General features: G+C 61.3%; 2 protein-coding genes across 5 annotated transcripts; one reads left to right on the top strand and one right to left on the bottom strand.

The window, feature by feature from the left end:
* The first annotated feature begins 431 nt into the window (after positions 1-431).
* On the top strand, positions 432-9,163 carry SLC49A3 (solute carrier family 49 member 3). Of its 3 annotated transcripts, none has more exons than XM_039220369.1 (10): positions 436-614; positions 3,544-3,702; positions 3,886-4,099; positions 4,266-4,342; positions 5,314-5,451; positions 5,573-5,689; positions 6,436-6,588; positions 6,845-7,002; positions 7,229-7,338; positions 7,932-9,163. In XM_039220369.1, exons 1-10 carry the CDS (start codon positions 480-482, stop codon positions 8,132-8,134), a joined length of 1,464 nt encoding a protein of 487 aa, XP_039076300.1. In that variant the 5' UTR covers positions 436-479; the 3' UTR covers positions 8,135-9,163. The 3 variants fall into 3 exon arrangements, with proteins under 3 accessions (XP_039076302.1, XP_039076300.1, XP_039076301.1); XM_039220370.1 differs by having other exon boundaries at positions 439-614; positions 7,892-9,163; XM_039220371.1 differs by lacking the exon at positions 7,932-9,163 and having other exon boundaries at positions 432-614; positions 7,162-7,318.
* MYL5 (myosin light chain 5) lies at positions 8,912-15,471 on the bottom strand. Of its 2 annotated transcripts, none has more exons than XM_039220373.1 (7): positions 15,327-15,471; positions 11,629-11,736; positions 11,366-11,441; positions 10,490-10,594; positions 9,977-10,055; positions 9,362-9,410; positions 8,912-9,070 (listed from the first exon to the last, which is right to left on the bottom strand). In XM_039220373.1, the coding sequence occupies exons 3-7, from the start codon at positions 11,427-11,429 to the stop codon at positions 8,969-8,971; spliced, it is 399 nt and encodes a 132-aa protein (XP_039076304.1). In that variant the 5' UTR covers positions 11,430-11,441; positions 11,629-11,736; positions 15,327-15,471; the 3' UTR covers positions 8,912-8,968. The 2 variants fall into 2 exon arrangements, 1 of the variants encoding a protein (XP_039076304.1); XR_005526066.1 differs by lacking the exon at positions 15,327-15,471 and adding an exon at positions 9,571-9,700 and having other exon boundaries at positions 9,046-9,070; positions 11,629-11,690.
* Between the last annotated feature and the right edge of the window lie 97 nt (positions 15,472-15,568).

Raw genomic sequence — 15,568 nt, 5'->3', positions numbered from 1 at the left:
CTGCTTCCCAACAAGGGCCCAATGTAATGACGAGTCTGGATTCCAGGCTCTTGGCAAACTGACCCCAGCCTCCTCTTCCATGCTGGCCTCCTGCTGCTCCTTGTGACTTGCTTGGACGGCAGCAGTTGGGGGGGGCGGGTAGGTGTGGGGGACCTTTCCACAACTCCTTTCAGGAAATGCGGACCTTCTGCTGGGCAGAGAACTTCGTGCGGTGCCCTCTCCTATACCCACCCACGTGGGCGTGTCCGCCTTGCGACCACACGGAGGCCGTGACCTGCTTCGCTCCGGCGCAGGGACTTTGTCCCTGGTTTTGTGGCAGATACTTCCATCCTGGCCTATCCTCTGGGCGGTGCAGTGACCCCAGCCCCCCGGGGCGGGGACGGACCCCGCGCGCCCCGCCCCGCGCGCCTGGCCCCACCTCCCGGGGCCCTCCCGCCCCCGGCGCCGTCCCGCCACCCCCGCGGCGCGAGCGGCCGGCCATGGCCCTACCGTCGGGGGCCCGGCTCGGGGCCGACGCGACCCAGGCCCTGAGCGCGCTGTGCGGTTACCGCGCCTACGGGCGCCGCTGGGTCTTTCTGCTGGTGCTCAGCCTGCTCAGCTTCTCCAATGCCACGGTACGGGGTCTGGGGCTCCTCCGGGAAAGGGCGGGGGGGGGGCGGCCCTAGCTCGGACCCCGCCTGAGTCTGCGCGGTCTTCGCCCTCCCGCGTCCCGGTGCGCCCAGCGCGGGGTCGGTCTGCAGGGACCCTGACCGCACCGGGGGAGCGCCGGGAGCGGAGGGGGCGGTGACCTCCGCGGCGCGGGGGCGCGGGGCCGCAGGCCGCAGGGAGGAAGGCCTGTGTCCTCCAGGGGGCAGAGCCTGGGTCCTGTGGCCTGCAGTGCTTTGGAAAGAATCCCTCCACTCCATCAGGAGGCGGGAGTCACTGTCGTAGCTGGAAAGGGGTCTTCCTCCGGAACACCCAACATCTGGCTATAGGCCTTCATGATCTGGCTCCTGCCCTCCCTCTCCAGACTCCCCACCCGCCCCACTCCCACCAGGCAGGCAGGGCTCAGCCGTCTTCCCTGGGTTTTTGACTCAGTATGGGGGCCCATCACAGGGGTCCTTCTTTATGCACAGTCTCCATAGCTCCCCAGTGACTGTTACCTATTCTAGAACGGTTCCCACTGCTGGCAGTGACCCTGCCCTGGAAACCTGCACTGAGCGGAACCCAGAGATCGGTTGATCAGACAGTGAGAACACCGTCTATCAGTTTCAGGGGCTCCGCTCCCCAGCCTGCTTCTCTCCAGCTCTCCCCTGAGCCCCCTGTTTTTCTGAGCAGAGGTTTGGGCCCCTCTTTCCCTAGCCCGTCACACACAGTGGGCTCGGTGGGGGTGAACCGAGTGTGGGCAGTGTGGGCAGACACTGCCTCAGGGAGGTTCGTGAGCAGCAACCACTCTTACATGTTATTCCAAACTGATCAGGGCTTTTTCCCTCTTGTCCTTGCTGGACAGGGTGTGGGGAGCCCGCCCTGTGCTGGACAGGTGGCACCCACAGCCCGGGCCCGAAGTCGGCTGTGGCTTCGGAAACCTCTTTTCTCTGCGGGACTCACCGCTGTGGCTTGGCCGCCAGGTGCCTCTGTAGCTGCTAGGGAGCTGGAGGTGGCTTTGAGCACAGCGGTCTGAGACACAGAGCGGGCGTCTCCTTCAGGCCCTGGAACTGCTTCGGTGACTTTGAGAGTGGGTTGGCATCGCGAGTGGCCCTGAGAAGTCCCTTGGACACTGAGGTGGAGTCGTGCTGCACGCCCCTTTGGTCCACAGACCCTTATGTAGCAAACAGGACCCTCATCAGGAATTAAGACCCCTGCTCCGGTCACCACAATAGACACTGACCATCAGGCTAACACCAGCCGAGTCCCCTTCGTGTACTTTGTCTGCAGCCAGGTGACCACAGCTCGCTGGTTCTGAGAGGGCAGTGCCGGAGGCACGTGGAGCAGCGTCTGGAGTGAGGTCTGCGTGGCCTCACGGTGCCTCAAGGAGACAGCCCGGTGGTCTGAGCAGGAGCCAGCATGTGGGGTCTCTGTCCGCACACTGGAAGGGGTATGAGGAGGCACCAGGCAGGGCTGGGAGTGGCCTGAAGGGAATTCTTGTATGCAGTGGAGACAAATTATTGTCCCCATGTTGCCTTGCACGGTTTAGACCTGTCTCTGCCCTGCCAGCCACAAGCTTTGGGCAAGAACAAGCAATGGGCTCAGGTCAGCAGAGCTGGTTTGGAGCAGACGCCACATTTTGTCTCTGGTCAATCAGGCTGGGCAGGAAGCAGCCTGCAGCCCTGGACCCGCATGGGGTCTTTTTCTGAACCTGGAAGATCTTCCTCTGTTTTGCCCTTTAAAAAAAGGAAGAAAAAAAAAAAAAAAGGGAAGAAAAGGCAGCTGTTGCCCAAGTTCTCTGTCATGTGAGACTTTGTGGTTAGTGTCTGGGTCAGCAAGCCTGGATCTCACTGGCTTCACCGCGGAGGGTGTGGCCGCGGCGGCGCCTGCATTTCTGGGTCTCTCAGATTTGCAGTGATTGCGGACTTTACATTGTGGTGCCCTCGACTCGGGTCCCCCCCGGCCCGCCTCCCTTCTCCCACCTGCAGTAAGCCTTGGAGAGCCCCTCCTCCCCTCTTGACCCACCCATTCGGGGGTCTCCCCTCCCCTCCGCCAGGGAGGTCAGTGGTCTTCCCCACTGACCCAGTCGAATTGCTGTTTGCTGAAGGTCTGTGGAGTTGAGTCCCAGCACTTGACAGGACCTCAGGCTGGGAAGTGTCACCTGTCAGGGAGGGCCTCACCTCCCCAGCACCTGGGTCTCCTGTAGGACAGGTGGGCTGGCTTTGGTCAGGGCCACACACGGTCCAGGAGTTTTCCCCTGGGGCTCAGTCACTGAGTTTGCAGACAAAGCCAGAGAGACCTTTTGGGCCCCTTTCCGTCCCATTTCCCCTCCCCACCCCCCGTTGAAACATCCCTTCTACTCTCCCTTCAATGACTGCAGGCCCACCCTGCCTCCTACCCTTATCCATCTGAGTGTTCACCACGGGCACTGAGTGTCCCCCGCGTGTGCGCCTCTGCCTAGCCAGTCTGGGCTGTCTATACATCTATGCGACTGTGGCACCAGGTCCACCGGCTCCCCTCATCCAGTCCCCCTCTTCTATCCTCCCAGGCTCCATGCTGTCCCGTGCCGGATCTAGGCCCCTTCATGCCCGCTCGCCACATAGAGCTCCCCTCCCCCTGCAGACACCTGCCTCTCACTGGCAGCCCTCTGGGCTTTCTCCTTAGAGGAGCAGACACGGGCAGCCTCTGTCTGCCCCCCAGGACCGTGCCTGCGGGATGGTGCTGTTCTGCATCCTGGGCACACTGTCTGACACTCCCCTACCATGTGCTCCCGTGGCAGCGACTGGATGAAGGCACTGGCCCTTACCGGGCCGCCGGGCACTTTCCCTCCCTCAGGCTGGCTGGCTGAGCCTGGGACAGTGGGTGGCTGTGGTGTCTGTGGCACCCGCCCCATGGGCTGACGCCGGTGTGTGTCCACAGCTGTGGCTCAGCTTCGCGCCCGTGGCCGACATGACTGCCCACCACTTCCTCCTCTCCACTGAGCAGATCAACTGGCTTTCACGAGTCTACCTCGTGGCATCCATCCCATCCGGCGTGGTGGCCATCTGGGTTCTGGATTCTGTTGGGCTCCGCTGGGCAGTGAGTCAGACCCCACACGAGGGGCAGCTCTCGAATGGGGCAGGTCCTTGAGGGAGGGCTCAAGAGCCATTGCTTCCTCTCTGGGGGTCTCCAGGCAGAGCCACTGGGGTGGCAGGACAGTGGTCGGGTGCTGGGAGGGGAGTCCGGGCTGGGCCTGGCAGCACTCCACCCCCATCCCTGCAGACCATCGTGTGTGCGTGGCTCAACTTTGCTGGGAGCGTGTTCAGAACCGTGCCCTTCATGATCGATGAAATCCAGGACCCATTTGCCTTCCTCATGGGTGGGCAGAGCCTCTGTGCCCTGGCCCAGACCCTGGTCATCTTCTCTCCAGCCAAGCTGGCTGCCCTGTGGTTCCCCGAGCACCAACGAGCCACGGCCAACATGATTGGCACCATGTGTGAGTGGCGGGGGTGAGGCTGATGGTGCTCCTCTCCTGCGGCCTAGTGAGAGGGACCCATCACCTCTGCGCTCCCAGCTCCTAGAGGGCAAAGGGCTCTGCCTGTGGGCTGGGGACCAGGCCTGGCTGTGGCTGAGCTGACATGCGTCTCCATCTGTGCATCCAGCGAATCCCCTGGGCATCCTGGTGGCCAACCTGCTTTCACCTGCCCTGGTGAGGAAGGAGGAGGACATCCCCATCATGGTGAGGGAGCTCATGAGGTACAGGCACACGTGTGTGCATTTGTGTGTGGTGTGTGTGTAGGCATGATGGGCTTGCACGTGCACACGTGTGTACGTGTATTTATGTGGTATGTGTGCATGTGCAAGTGTGTTCACACCTGTCTGTGAGTATGCACCTGCCCCTCCCTGTGGCCACACCAGCGAGTGCACTTGGTGCACGTGGGATTTCTCCACTTGTACAAGTCCTCAGCACCTCATCAGGCACCGCTCTAGGGACTAGGGTGTTGGCTTCCTTGGTGGGGAGAGGCCTTTGGTGAGGCGAGAGGCTGGCTGCAGCAGGAGGAGGTGTTTATGGGGCTGGAGAGGGAGACAAGGCCCTGAGGTGGGTGCGAGGTGGAGGGGTAGGGCTGCAGCTAGAGGCCAGCGTGTCTGCTGAGCAAGGGGAGGGTGGAAGGGAGGGTCAGCCAGGTGGTAGGTGGTTGGCATTGATGGAAACCCAGGGGGTGTCTGAGCGGAGAGTGATTCAACCTGGCCCAGAGACTTGGGCAGCCAAAGTCGTGGTTGCAGTGTCCAGGCAGGGAGTGGGGACTTTGGTTGGGTGGGGCAGTGGGGGTAGCTCAGGCCAGGTTTGGAGAGGCAAGGGGCTTCCGGCTCTACCGCCCGGTAAGTGTTGGGGCCATTCGCAAAGGCAGGAAGGAAGGTTCAGTTGGCAGGTGGATGGGGTGAGTCGGGGGCCCTGGCAGAGGGCTGGGCTAAGGTTGTCACTGTGGGAGTCCTCTTTGGATGATATTTTGGAAGCCGGGGTTCCCGATGAAGCAACGCAGAGCAGGCCCCGAGGCTTGCCCTTGTCTGCCTAGGGATGGCGGGTGGGGGTGGCTGGCAAGGGAGGCAGTTTGCCATCTGTGTTTGCGAGGGCATGTGCATGCACACACACTCATGTGCACGCAGACACACACGCACACGCACACACACTCATGTGCACCCTTTCCCCAGCTGGGCGTCTATATCATCCCTGCCGGCATCACCTGCCTGCTGGCCACCGCCTGCCTCTTGGAGAGCGTGCCCCCCACCCCACCCTCTGCTAGGGCCGCCCACTCCACCTCAGAGAAGTTCCTGGATGGGCTGAAGCTGGTCAGTGCCGGGGATCCAGGGCTGGGGTCACCTGGGGTGGGGAGGCGGCCGGGGCGGGGAGGGGGTCAGGACAGGCCTCTGTGTGCCCTGCTGCTGTGCTGAGCGGCGCCTTCTCCCCCAGCTCTCGCGTAACAGAGCCTATGCCGTCCTGGCCGTGTGTTTTGGGGGCGGCATCGGCATCTTCTCCAGCTTCTCGGCCCTCCTGGAGCAGGTGCTCTGTGTGAAAGGCTACTCCAACGTGAGTGCTGGCCCCACCCTGCCCCTGCCCCTGCTCAGGGATGGGGCTTGGCGGCCAGTACTGCTACCCTGCCTGGCTGCCTCTGCCTCTGTCAAGTGGCCCAAGACCTCCCCAAGCACTGCGTTTCCAGACCTGGACAGGGTGACCTCCTGTTGTGGGTGGTATCGGGGTGCTGTGTGTGAAAAGTTGTGTCAGGTGCCAAATACAGTCTGATGATGAAGCGGTGGCCCTGGGGAGGGGGTGGTGGTAGTGTCCAAGTGGTACTGGGATTCTGCATGTGCTTTTCACTGTCTTTCCCAGTGTCCCACCCCGATGACTTCAACCCTGCAGGTCTCCAGGGAAGGGTCCTCCTCTGATATCTGGAGATTGGCAAGGCCTCGCTCTGCTCATAGCATCTCTGGCCATGCCCTCTCCCATCTGGCATCGGCCCTGGGTGTGGGATTCAGGCCTGGCACATTCCCAACTCATGAAGGGCATGTGGGCACTGAATGGTGTCTACAGCAACCAGGCCCTTTCCTTTAGCAATTGTTGGGTTCCCGGGGTGGGGTGACACAGGAAAGAGGCACCTGCAGCTGAGGACACGCTGCCCCTCACTCATAGCTAACGGTGCAGCAGTGCTTGCCACGTCACCCTGCCGTGGGCTTCTTGGTGATGGCGTGTGTCTTGAAGGTGAGTGCCTCCTCCTGAGGCCCCGGTGTCACTGTGCCCCAATGATGGGGTGCCCCCGACCTCCTCTCCCCCTCCAGGAATTTACAGGCCTTTGCGGGGCTCTCTTCATTGTGTTTGGGGTCCTGGGAGCACTGGCTCTCAGCCTGTATGTGGACCGAACCAAGCACTTCACTGAAGCTGTCAAGATTGGCTTCTGTCTCACCTCCATGGTCTGCGTGGCGTTTGCCCTGGTGAGAACCCCCCCCCCCCTTGAACCACGACCACAGGGCTGGGAGTGGGATGCGCTGGGGCGGGGCAGCGGGGCAACTGTGTCGAAGCAGAGCTTCAGACCTTCTGCCCACTGGAGTGGTTTCTGGGGGGGAGGGGCTCCCTGGTCCCCTGCTCAGCTCAGATGGTGCTGGTGTAGGGCCTGGCTGGGTCTGGGTGTCCAGAGCTGTGTCACTCTGACCGCTGGCCCTGTCCCTCTGTGTGGCTCACTGCCTGCAGGTGTCTCAGCTGCAGGGACAGACCCTCGCGCTGGCCGCCATCTGCTCACTGCTCGGGCTCTTTGGCCTCTCGGTGGCACCCATTGCCATGGAGCTGGCAGTTGAGTGCTCCTTCCCCGTGGGTGAGGGTGCGGCTGCGGGCCTGATCTTCGTGCTGGGGTGAGTGTCTGCCCCTCTACCACTTCCCTGGGGACCCCAGAGACCCTCCCCTCACCCCACTCCAGGCTCCACAGTGGGTCACCTGCATGTTCTGAGCTGTGGGCAGTCCTAGGCTGGCTGCTGGGGTCCACACTGACCAAAACAGCACACTGCCCTCAGAATGACCACTGTCACTGTGAGCAGTGAACAGTGCCTGGGGCAGGCTGAAGGCCTCGTGGCTGTGTAGGCAGGCCGAGGGCGTGCTCGTCATGGTGCTGCTGACTGCCCTGACCGTGCGTCGTGCAGAGCCGTCCGTATCCACCTGCCAGGATGGCCAGGGCCCGCTGGACTGGAAGGGTGAGTGCCCCAGCCTGCGCGGGACCTCGGGGCCTGGGCCTCTCCACTTCCAGCCCTGGAGACTCCCTTCCAGGGGCCCTTTTCTCTTGGCACCTTTCACTCTCCTTGGCACGTGCAGGGCACCCACAGGGCAGGGGTGGAGTAGAGTCAGAGGGCAACAAGGCTGACCTTTCGCCTCCAAGGCTTAGTATGGTGGGAGCAGCCCTGAGGCCCGTGATGAAAGCTCAGCTTTTAAACCCATGTAAGTTGTTTAAAAATGAGATCAGGGAAAGTGAGAGCGAGGCAGAGAGAGGAAGGACAGAGAGACAAGGGTGAGGATGGCCGCATCCAGGGACCCCGTGCTGGTGACCTTGGATCCCAGCACACCTGGGTCTGTGAACACGCCCTCAGGGCCTGTTGGATGCTGGGACACATCTGTTTCCAGGTCACTCTCTGGTCATGGCTAGTGGGGTCAGCTGGGGCTCTGCCAGCCGTGTGGCTACTCTGGGTCCTGTGTGGGGAGCCCTGGCTGCTTGGACGAGCCTCAGAATGAAGCTGGGCTGTGTCTCCCCAGTGTCCATGCTGCTGATGGCTGGCCTCTGCACCCTCTTCAGCTGCTTTTTGGTGCTCTTCTTCCACACCCCGTACCGGCGCCTACAGGCTGAGGCCAGCGCGAGCTACTCCATCCAGGAGGACGTGTCCCCTGCACCTGGAGACCGTGAACCCCACCCGGCACCCACCCCCTGAGGCTCTACCTCGGCACCCGCACGATCTCCAGCACTGGTGCTGTAGGAAGCTCAGGGCAACTCATTCCTAGAGCTGTTCTCCTGGCCCCACCTTCTCGTTCTTGGGAGCCCTGAACCCCTGGAACCCTCAGGACTTTCAGAGATGTCACAAAGGTCCCTGCTGAGGACTGGAAGCCAAGAGAGCAGTTACTGCATCAAGAAGTGGTTCTAGAGACATGAAGGGGAGGCCAGGAGAGGCAGACTTTGGTCACAGGGTGACATCTTCCTGCAGGTGCCGGAGGGACTTGGGGCAAGGCAGGATGGCCCAGAAGAGACCCTGTGGCCGTAGCAAGAGCTGTTGGTGCTGTATGACGAGCAGATGCCCCGTGGCCAGGCTGGACCCAGGGGGGCTGGTGCTGGAGCAGTGAATGGGGCATGAGAGACAAGAGCTAGGGGGATGGATCGGGGGTCCTGAGGGCCCCTAGCACGACTGAGTCTGGAGTGGACAGTTGTGAGAAAGGCTGTCCTTGAGGAATCCCACCCGTACCTTTACTCACCTCTGCCGACCACTGAGTGGCCTGACCCCCAGCACGAGTGCTAACACAGTGGGTGGGGCCAGGCTGGGCCGGGAGCGGGAAGCAGACGCAGGGCCCCACAGGCAGCCCGCTCCCTCCCCCAGCAGACCCTTCCCCTCCAGACTCTCCTGTTTCCAAGCAAACACTCCCACCCACAGTACACCCTCCCCACTCTCTCCCCCGCAAGGCAGACGCTTCCCCCACCCTCCTGGCAGAAGCTCCCCGCCTGCAGACTCTCCCACCCCCAGGTGGGACACCTCCTCCTCTCCCTCTGCAGACACGGGCAGGCAGCTGTGTAGGTTCGTGTTTATTGAACTGGCTGCAGCCCGGGTGGAGATGGGGGGATGCCCTTCACTCCTCCTTCTCCTCCCCGTGGGTGAGCACGTAGCTCAGCGCCTTGTAGTCCAGGTTGCCTGCAGCGTCGATGTTGGCAAACTGGAACATCTGGTCGACCTGCAAACCAGTATGGTGTGGGGGAGAGTCAGGCCAGGGAGGAGCGGACGGAGCAGAGTGGTCCAGTGAATTACAGGCACTGAACTCCAGCCAGCTCCCGGTGTTGTGTTTGCTTGTGGGGGTGGGGGACACACTGCAGAGCTACGGGTGGGCCAGGGCCCACCCTGATGGTGCAGCTTCTGGAGGCCCAGGACACCCCTTCCCCACCCCAGCTGGAGCCCAGAGGCTCGTACTTGGGCTGCACAGAGGGCCGTGGGGGAGAGGGTGGGGCGGGAGCAGAGTGGGCCCTACCTCCTCAGCCGTCATCTTGTCTGCCTGGGACATCAACAGCCGCTTGATGCTGAGGACAAGGAGGGAGAAACCGAAAGAGGCTGTTCTGAAGAAAGGGATTGGCTCTAGAAGAACTGGAGGGTTGGCCCCAGGGGAGTCCTGTGACCTGACTCTTCCGTGGTGGGATGCCCCAGGGGCGGTACGCTCACCCTTCAATCCCACCCACTCACACTGCAGGTGCGTTTGGGAAGCTGGCTCTAGGGTGAGTCCTCGGCACCAGGGAGTGGTCGATGGGGAGTCGTTCCTGACTCACACACTCGGGTCATGACCCCTGGCTGTGGTCCATCTGCTGGGAGTACACTGAGGAGGATTAGAGGCAAGTGCCTGGCACACCAAACGTGCCCACTCCCAGTGCTTGGCTGGTGTAGCCCTAAAAGGGGGTTAAAGACCCAGTAATGGTACAAGTGGAGGTGACCAGCTGGGTCACTGGGTGCCCCAGCCTTGGTGTGGGCAGGACTGGCTTTGCTGAGGGACCCAGGGTCTTGAGGCAGGCAGTCCAACCCCTGGAACCGGGGGTGGGTTGGGGGGCTTGGCGCCGCTCAGTGGAGATGCGCAGGCGTTTGTGGCCACACTCACTAGTCCTTGTTGATTCTGCCTTTGCCATCGGGATCCAGCATCTTGAAGGCATTTAGGATGGTCTCCTCGGCATCCGTCCCTGCCCACAAAAGGCCTTGAACCATGAGCGTTCAGGGCCTCAGTCCAGCTCCGGGGCATCCCAGGGCTCATCCCACCCCCAGCTCCCAAGCACCTGGGAGACCCTGCAGCTCCCACCCAGAGGGCACTACTCCAGGTTCCCTGGAGTTCTCCCCAGGCCCAGAGGTGGAGAGAGTGCTCGGCCAGTGAGGGACAGAGGCTATCACCAGTAAGTAGGCAGACGGGAGGTAGGGTGAGTTGTGTGACCCACAGATGTGGGCACCAGAATGCCAGGCTTTCAACAAATTGGAAAATTTGGATTTTTGTGTGAAATGCCTGGACTTCTAAGTGTTAGGAACCAACAAAACATGGATTGCTTTGGCAGACCGGCCTGGAGGCTGCCCCTGACCAGGGAGAAGCCTGGCTCCATGGTACTCCCCACCCCATGGTTCTCACCCATCAGCTTCGCCCCAAACATGTTCAGGAACATGGTGAAGTTGATGGGCCCCGAGGCCTCCTTGAGCATGGCGTCCAGCTCATCATCCTTGACATTGGTTTTGCCTGTCACCAATACAAGACAGGGGTCACTGGGTAGGAATGTCACACTCACCCCGGATGTCCTTGCTGTTGATGTGTCTGCTTTCCCCACTGGCCTCCCATATCCATCATTCTCCAGGTGACCCCAGAATAAAGTTGGGGAGACCAGAAGGAGTGCAGTGGGGGGGACACTTGGCCCAAGTGTGGTGGGGCACATGTTCTGCACATCAGCAGATCCCCAAACCCTGAGCCCTGGGGAGATGGACTGCTGAGGAGGAAGAGGCCATGCGTGGGGTCCAGGGAGACTGATCTGCTTACCTGGGTGTCAGGGGGCCCAGAGGAAAGAAACTTACCTGTCCTCCCCTGGGACTGACTCAGGCTGAGAACATGCCCCCAGATGGGAAGTCAAGGGAGAAAGGGCCAGCCTTTGGCTCTTCAGAGGAGCGTAAGTTGGCCTCCACGTCCTCTCCCAGGTCTGTTTCTGGGCCTCCTTAGCATGCCTGGGGGCAGGGGGGCAAGCCTCCCCATGCAGTGGTGTCCCTCTGGGGGGTCAGCCTTCCCCTGGAGCTTTGGTCCCAGCCCCCATCCACGATGCCTATGCTTGGTCATCTAGTGATGCCCTGACCTAACTGGAGAGGGGTTTCTCCCCCGGGGGAGACCTGGCCCACCTCCTCACGGCCCATGGGACGTGGGATGTCAGGTCAGGCTGTAAGGCCCATGTGTAGAGCAGGGCTCTCCAGGACTGGAGGACATTCTGAGGTGGGTTGTGGCGGGGTTCTGCCCCATGGCACATACCCAGGGAGGCATAGGTGTCCTTCAGATCCTCCTTGTCAATGAAGCCGTCTCGGTTCTGATCCATTAGTGTGAATGCCTGAAACCAAGGCCAGGGTCACTAGGTCGCCAGGCCAGCCTTGCTGTGTTAGGACAGGCACCTACTCTCATTGGCTCTGGAGTGAGGCTCACATAGGGTCTTTGGGTCACCTGCATCACAAATCCCAGGGGGCCCCCAGTCAGGAGCTTCTGGGGAGAGGGGACCTGGGTCAAGAGCAAAGCCTCACCTCCTTGAACTCCTGGATCTGGGTCTGCTCAAAGTTGGAAAAGACATTGGATGATGCTCTCTGGGCCCGAAGGCCCCCTCCTTCCTTCTTCTTGGTCTTCCTGCTCGCCTAATGTGAGAACAGCAAGGCTGAAGGTCATCCAGGCTGGCATTTTGGAAGATAATGCAGAGAACACACGGACTATAGCACTAAGGGCTCCAGGGGGACCCCAAGCCTGGGTCCCTGGGCTGAGGTGGCTGCTGGCGCTTGCTGTGGATGTGAGGAGCCTTGACAAGGCCCTGACAGCACAGCACCCCAGGCTTGTCTTGAACTTTGCCCTGCTCAGTCTGCCATCCAGCCGGGAGCCAGCTGGGCCTGAATATTCAAGGAGCAGAGGGATTGTGTAGGTGGCCAGCAGGTGGGTGGACCTGCTCTAGGGTTCCTACCAGTGCGAAGGCCAGGGCCCTCCATCTCTCAGCCTCAGACTGTCATTGAGATGGCCATGGAGCACAGATTTCCTCCCCACTCCACACACCTTCACACAGCTAAACAAAACTCAATTTGTGTGCACGTGTGCTCATGCAGGTGACACAAGTGTACATAGTTAGAGACACACTGTGCACAAACACATGCACACTCACACTCCCTCCTGCCCCAGTGGCCTGCGGGCCACACTCACCATGCCTAGGTCTGCCTGATGTGATGGTCTGTGCCCTCCCTGCCCAGGTCGCCTGTCTTAAGCTCCTACCCAGTCCCCCAGGACAGCTCGGACTCCTGCTGCTGCTCCCTACAAGGGCAGGCCCAGGGCCACCCTGGGGACTGGACAACTGCAGAGTGAGCTTTGGCAGCTGGCGGGTGACTCAGATGCCCATCCTCCTCTGCCCAGCAGGGCCCCCAGGCTTCCAGGCACCTCCCCACTGCCCCTCACCCAGAAGCCTTTGCTCTGTTTTCTGTACATCACCAGGGCCACGTACATGCGGACCAAAGACCCGGGAGCTGTAGGAGCTAGAGGAAGGAGCACCTTGCACAAAGTTCCTGTGAGTGGCCTTGGGGGCTGGTCACCAAGCATTCCTTGAACATGTTGTGTGCACCCTCAACTCTCTGCCTCGGTGGCAGAAAAGATCCAGGGCCCCATTCTCGTGGCAGGGAACTCCTTGCCTGGGACACAGTGGGGATAACATTTCTGGGACAAAGGGCCATCCAGATAGGCTGGGCCCTGGGCCAGCACTCGGGCAGCTTTCCCCACTACATTGTGGCCCAGCAGGCAGGGTCTGGGGAGGGCACCTGGCCCAGGTGCCTGTGAATGGTGCCAGATATGAGAGGTCACCACGGAGTCAGGGGCTGGGTGTCCTGGTCCTGGGTTGAGGGAGTGTAGGTTAGGCATAGGGGGGGGGGGGGGGGGGGGGGGGGGGGGGGGGGGGGGTCTGTAGCCTGAGCAGGAGGAGGGAGCTTGGCGGCAGAATGAAGTGGGCAGGCAGGTTCTGCAGTTTCACACCTGCAGATCAAGCCCCTGGAGCCCCTTGAGCCTGCACCTGGTAGGGAAGCATCAGCTGCAGCCAGTCCGCAGGTGCGCCCGGGAACCGCGTCACATGGGAACTACTACAGAGTGCCACTGTAGCAGGGGTCCTGCCCCCTGGGGCACACACCTTCTGTCACGTGACACCCCTGAGGTGGTCCCAGGGTCTGCACGGAGTATGAGACAACAGACACCCTGAAGAACCTGGGGAGGCATGACATGCCTGGGGGGACTTGGGGGCCCCCTGGGGTTCCACCTGGAGGACTTCCAGAGGGACCACCTGTGCCTAATGTGGGAGACCCAGGCAGGGCTGCTCTCTCAGCTGGGCAGGGTCTGACCCTGATGCCTGGGGAGACCCTAGAAGGGCTGCAGGAGTGGGCACCACCACAGCGAGAAGGCACGGCACGTAGGGTCTGTGCTCAGAGGCCCCTGACGTGGGGAAGGCCAGACGATACCGGCAGAGCCTCTGGGGAGGCTTCCTGGGCTGGCAGCACTAAAGATAGCCGTGGAGCCTGGCTCCTGGGAGAATATCGGGATTCAACATGGACAGCTGGCCCTGACAGGTGCAGGGGCACCAGCAGGCGGTTCCAGTGTTCTGAGCCTGGTGGGAGCCCCCTCGGCCTTCAGGAAGGGCCCTGGGCCAAAGCCAGTCCCCTTCAGCTTTAGGGGTCTTCTCTGGGAAGCCACATGCATAGGGGCATGTGTGCCTGTGTGTGCCCTCCACTGGCCCCTCCCTGTCTCCCCCGCCCCCCTGGAAGCTACTGGTATGTGGTCCCTATCAGCACTCTGGCCTCATCTGCAGCCCAAGAGACATTTATTTTTGATTCTGGAAGCAGGAGTTGCTGAGGAGTCCTGTTTATTTTAAAATCCAGGGAAGGGAAAACACTCTTGTCACCTGAGGTCGTCTGCCTAGCTGCTCAAGGGGGCAGGGGTGTGCACTCAGCATTGCCACATGGCATGTTGGTGAGAAAGGTTTGTTTTGTGCCTTGTGGGGTCAACATGTGCTTACCGTCTCTTCAGGGAGCAACGAGGGGGCTTGGGAAGGCCTTCCCCCCTCCCCAGGCCTGGCAGAAGCACCAGTGGAGGCATCAGGCAGAGGTCTCAGAGTCCTTAGAAAAGAGCCTGGTGACCCCATAGGATGGGCCTCCTTATTCCCACCCCCAGCCCAGGAAACAGCACAGGTGATTTTCCAGTTTCTCAGCTGGAGTCCCAGAGCCAGGACTCCAGAGAAGCAGGCTCTGCTCAGGGTCCCAGAGGCAGCCAGAAAGGTCTCCCTCTATGCAGACTTACTGAGCACCTGCTTTGTGCCCTGGAGTTTTAGCCTCTGCATTCCATTCTCTTTAGATTTATAGTTAAGCTGTCTTTGGAAACAGAAGGGTTTTGAAGAATAAGCAAAACTGGGCTCCCTCCGGTATATCGGGAGCCCTACTGAGTCCCAAGCTCTGGTTCTCAGGGAGCTTCTGCCTGGATCTGTGCTGGGCCCAAGGGGGTGAGTGGTCCACCTGCCAGCCCCTGCCCCCACCTGGTTGCCCTGGGAACCATGTATCAGCACAGCCAGCACAGTTGGGAGGCTGTCTGGCCACCACTATCCCATCTTTGGGCCGTGTCTCTGCACAGCTGCCGCTGACCTGTCATGCCTTCACCAGGGCTAATCGCAGAAGTGGGAGAGACCGGCTACTCTGAGGGGGACAGAGTAACTGTCAGGTTTACCCCCTGCCCCGTCCCACCATGATTAGCAGAAGTGGGAGAATGGGGCCCATCTGGGAGTTCTGTGGTCCCAGAGGCCCTGATTGAAGTGGATCTTGGATCTTGGAGCTGCAGGGTCCAGAGGGCAGCAGTCAGGGAGATCTGCTAGCTCCTAGGGAGACCCCAGACCACACCCCCTTCCCCCTCCGTGCTGGAGAAGCTCCTGCAGTGAGGACCCGCTGGTCTGCGGGATAGGATGTCTGGGGACTTGGAGTAGGGGAGGCTGGAAAGGGCTCCCAAGGCAGTGCCGTCCCAGCGGGGGGTTCTGAGGCCATCACAATCGGCCTAGCCTGAGTCACGAGTGGTGCAGCCCCCACCCCCAGACTGGACGGGGAGCCTGGGGGCCAGGGGGCCTGCACTCAGATCACACTTCGGATCTAGACGTGGTATTCCCTGTACAAAACCTTGAACCCCTTTCTGGGCCAAGGTCCCCTCCCAGTCGGTCCTTGAGGCTGACCTGGGGCGGCCATGGGCCTGGCCAGGCCTGAGAGTGGCTGCAGGCCGCGCTCCAGCCGCCCGGCGGGGGTGGTGGCGGGCTCCTTCCCCGACTTTCCAGGCCTTGATGGGAGCCCTGGCAAAGCAGGGGGATACAGTGCAATCTACTTCACACTTTGTCCATTATATTTGGACATATAATGGGCGGGCTCGATTGATGCTCAACCTGCCTGAAAACGTCAGGGCCCGCAGGAGACGCGGCGG

Source organism: Hyaena hyaena, unplaced genomic scaffold, assembly GCF_003009895.1.
Source record: "Hyaena hyaena isolate Hyena2069 unplaced genomic scaffold, ASM300989v1 scaffold_886, whole genome shotgun sequence".
NCBI lineage: Eukaryota > Metazoa > Chordata > Mammalia > Carnivora > Hyaenidae > Hyaena > Hyaena hyaena.
This window is presented reverse-complemented; position numbering and strand designations above follow the sequence as displayed.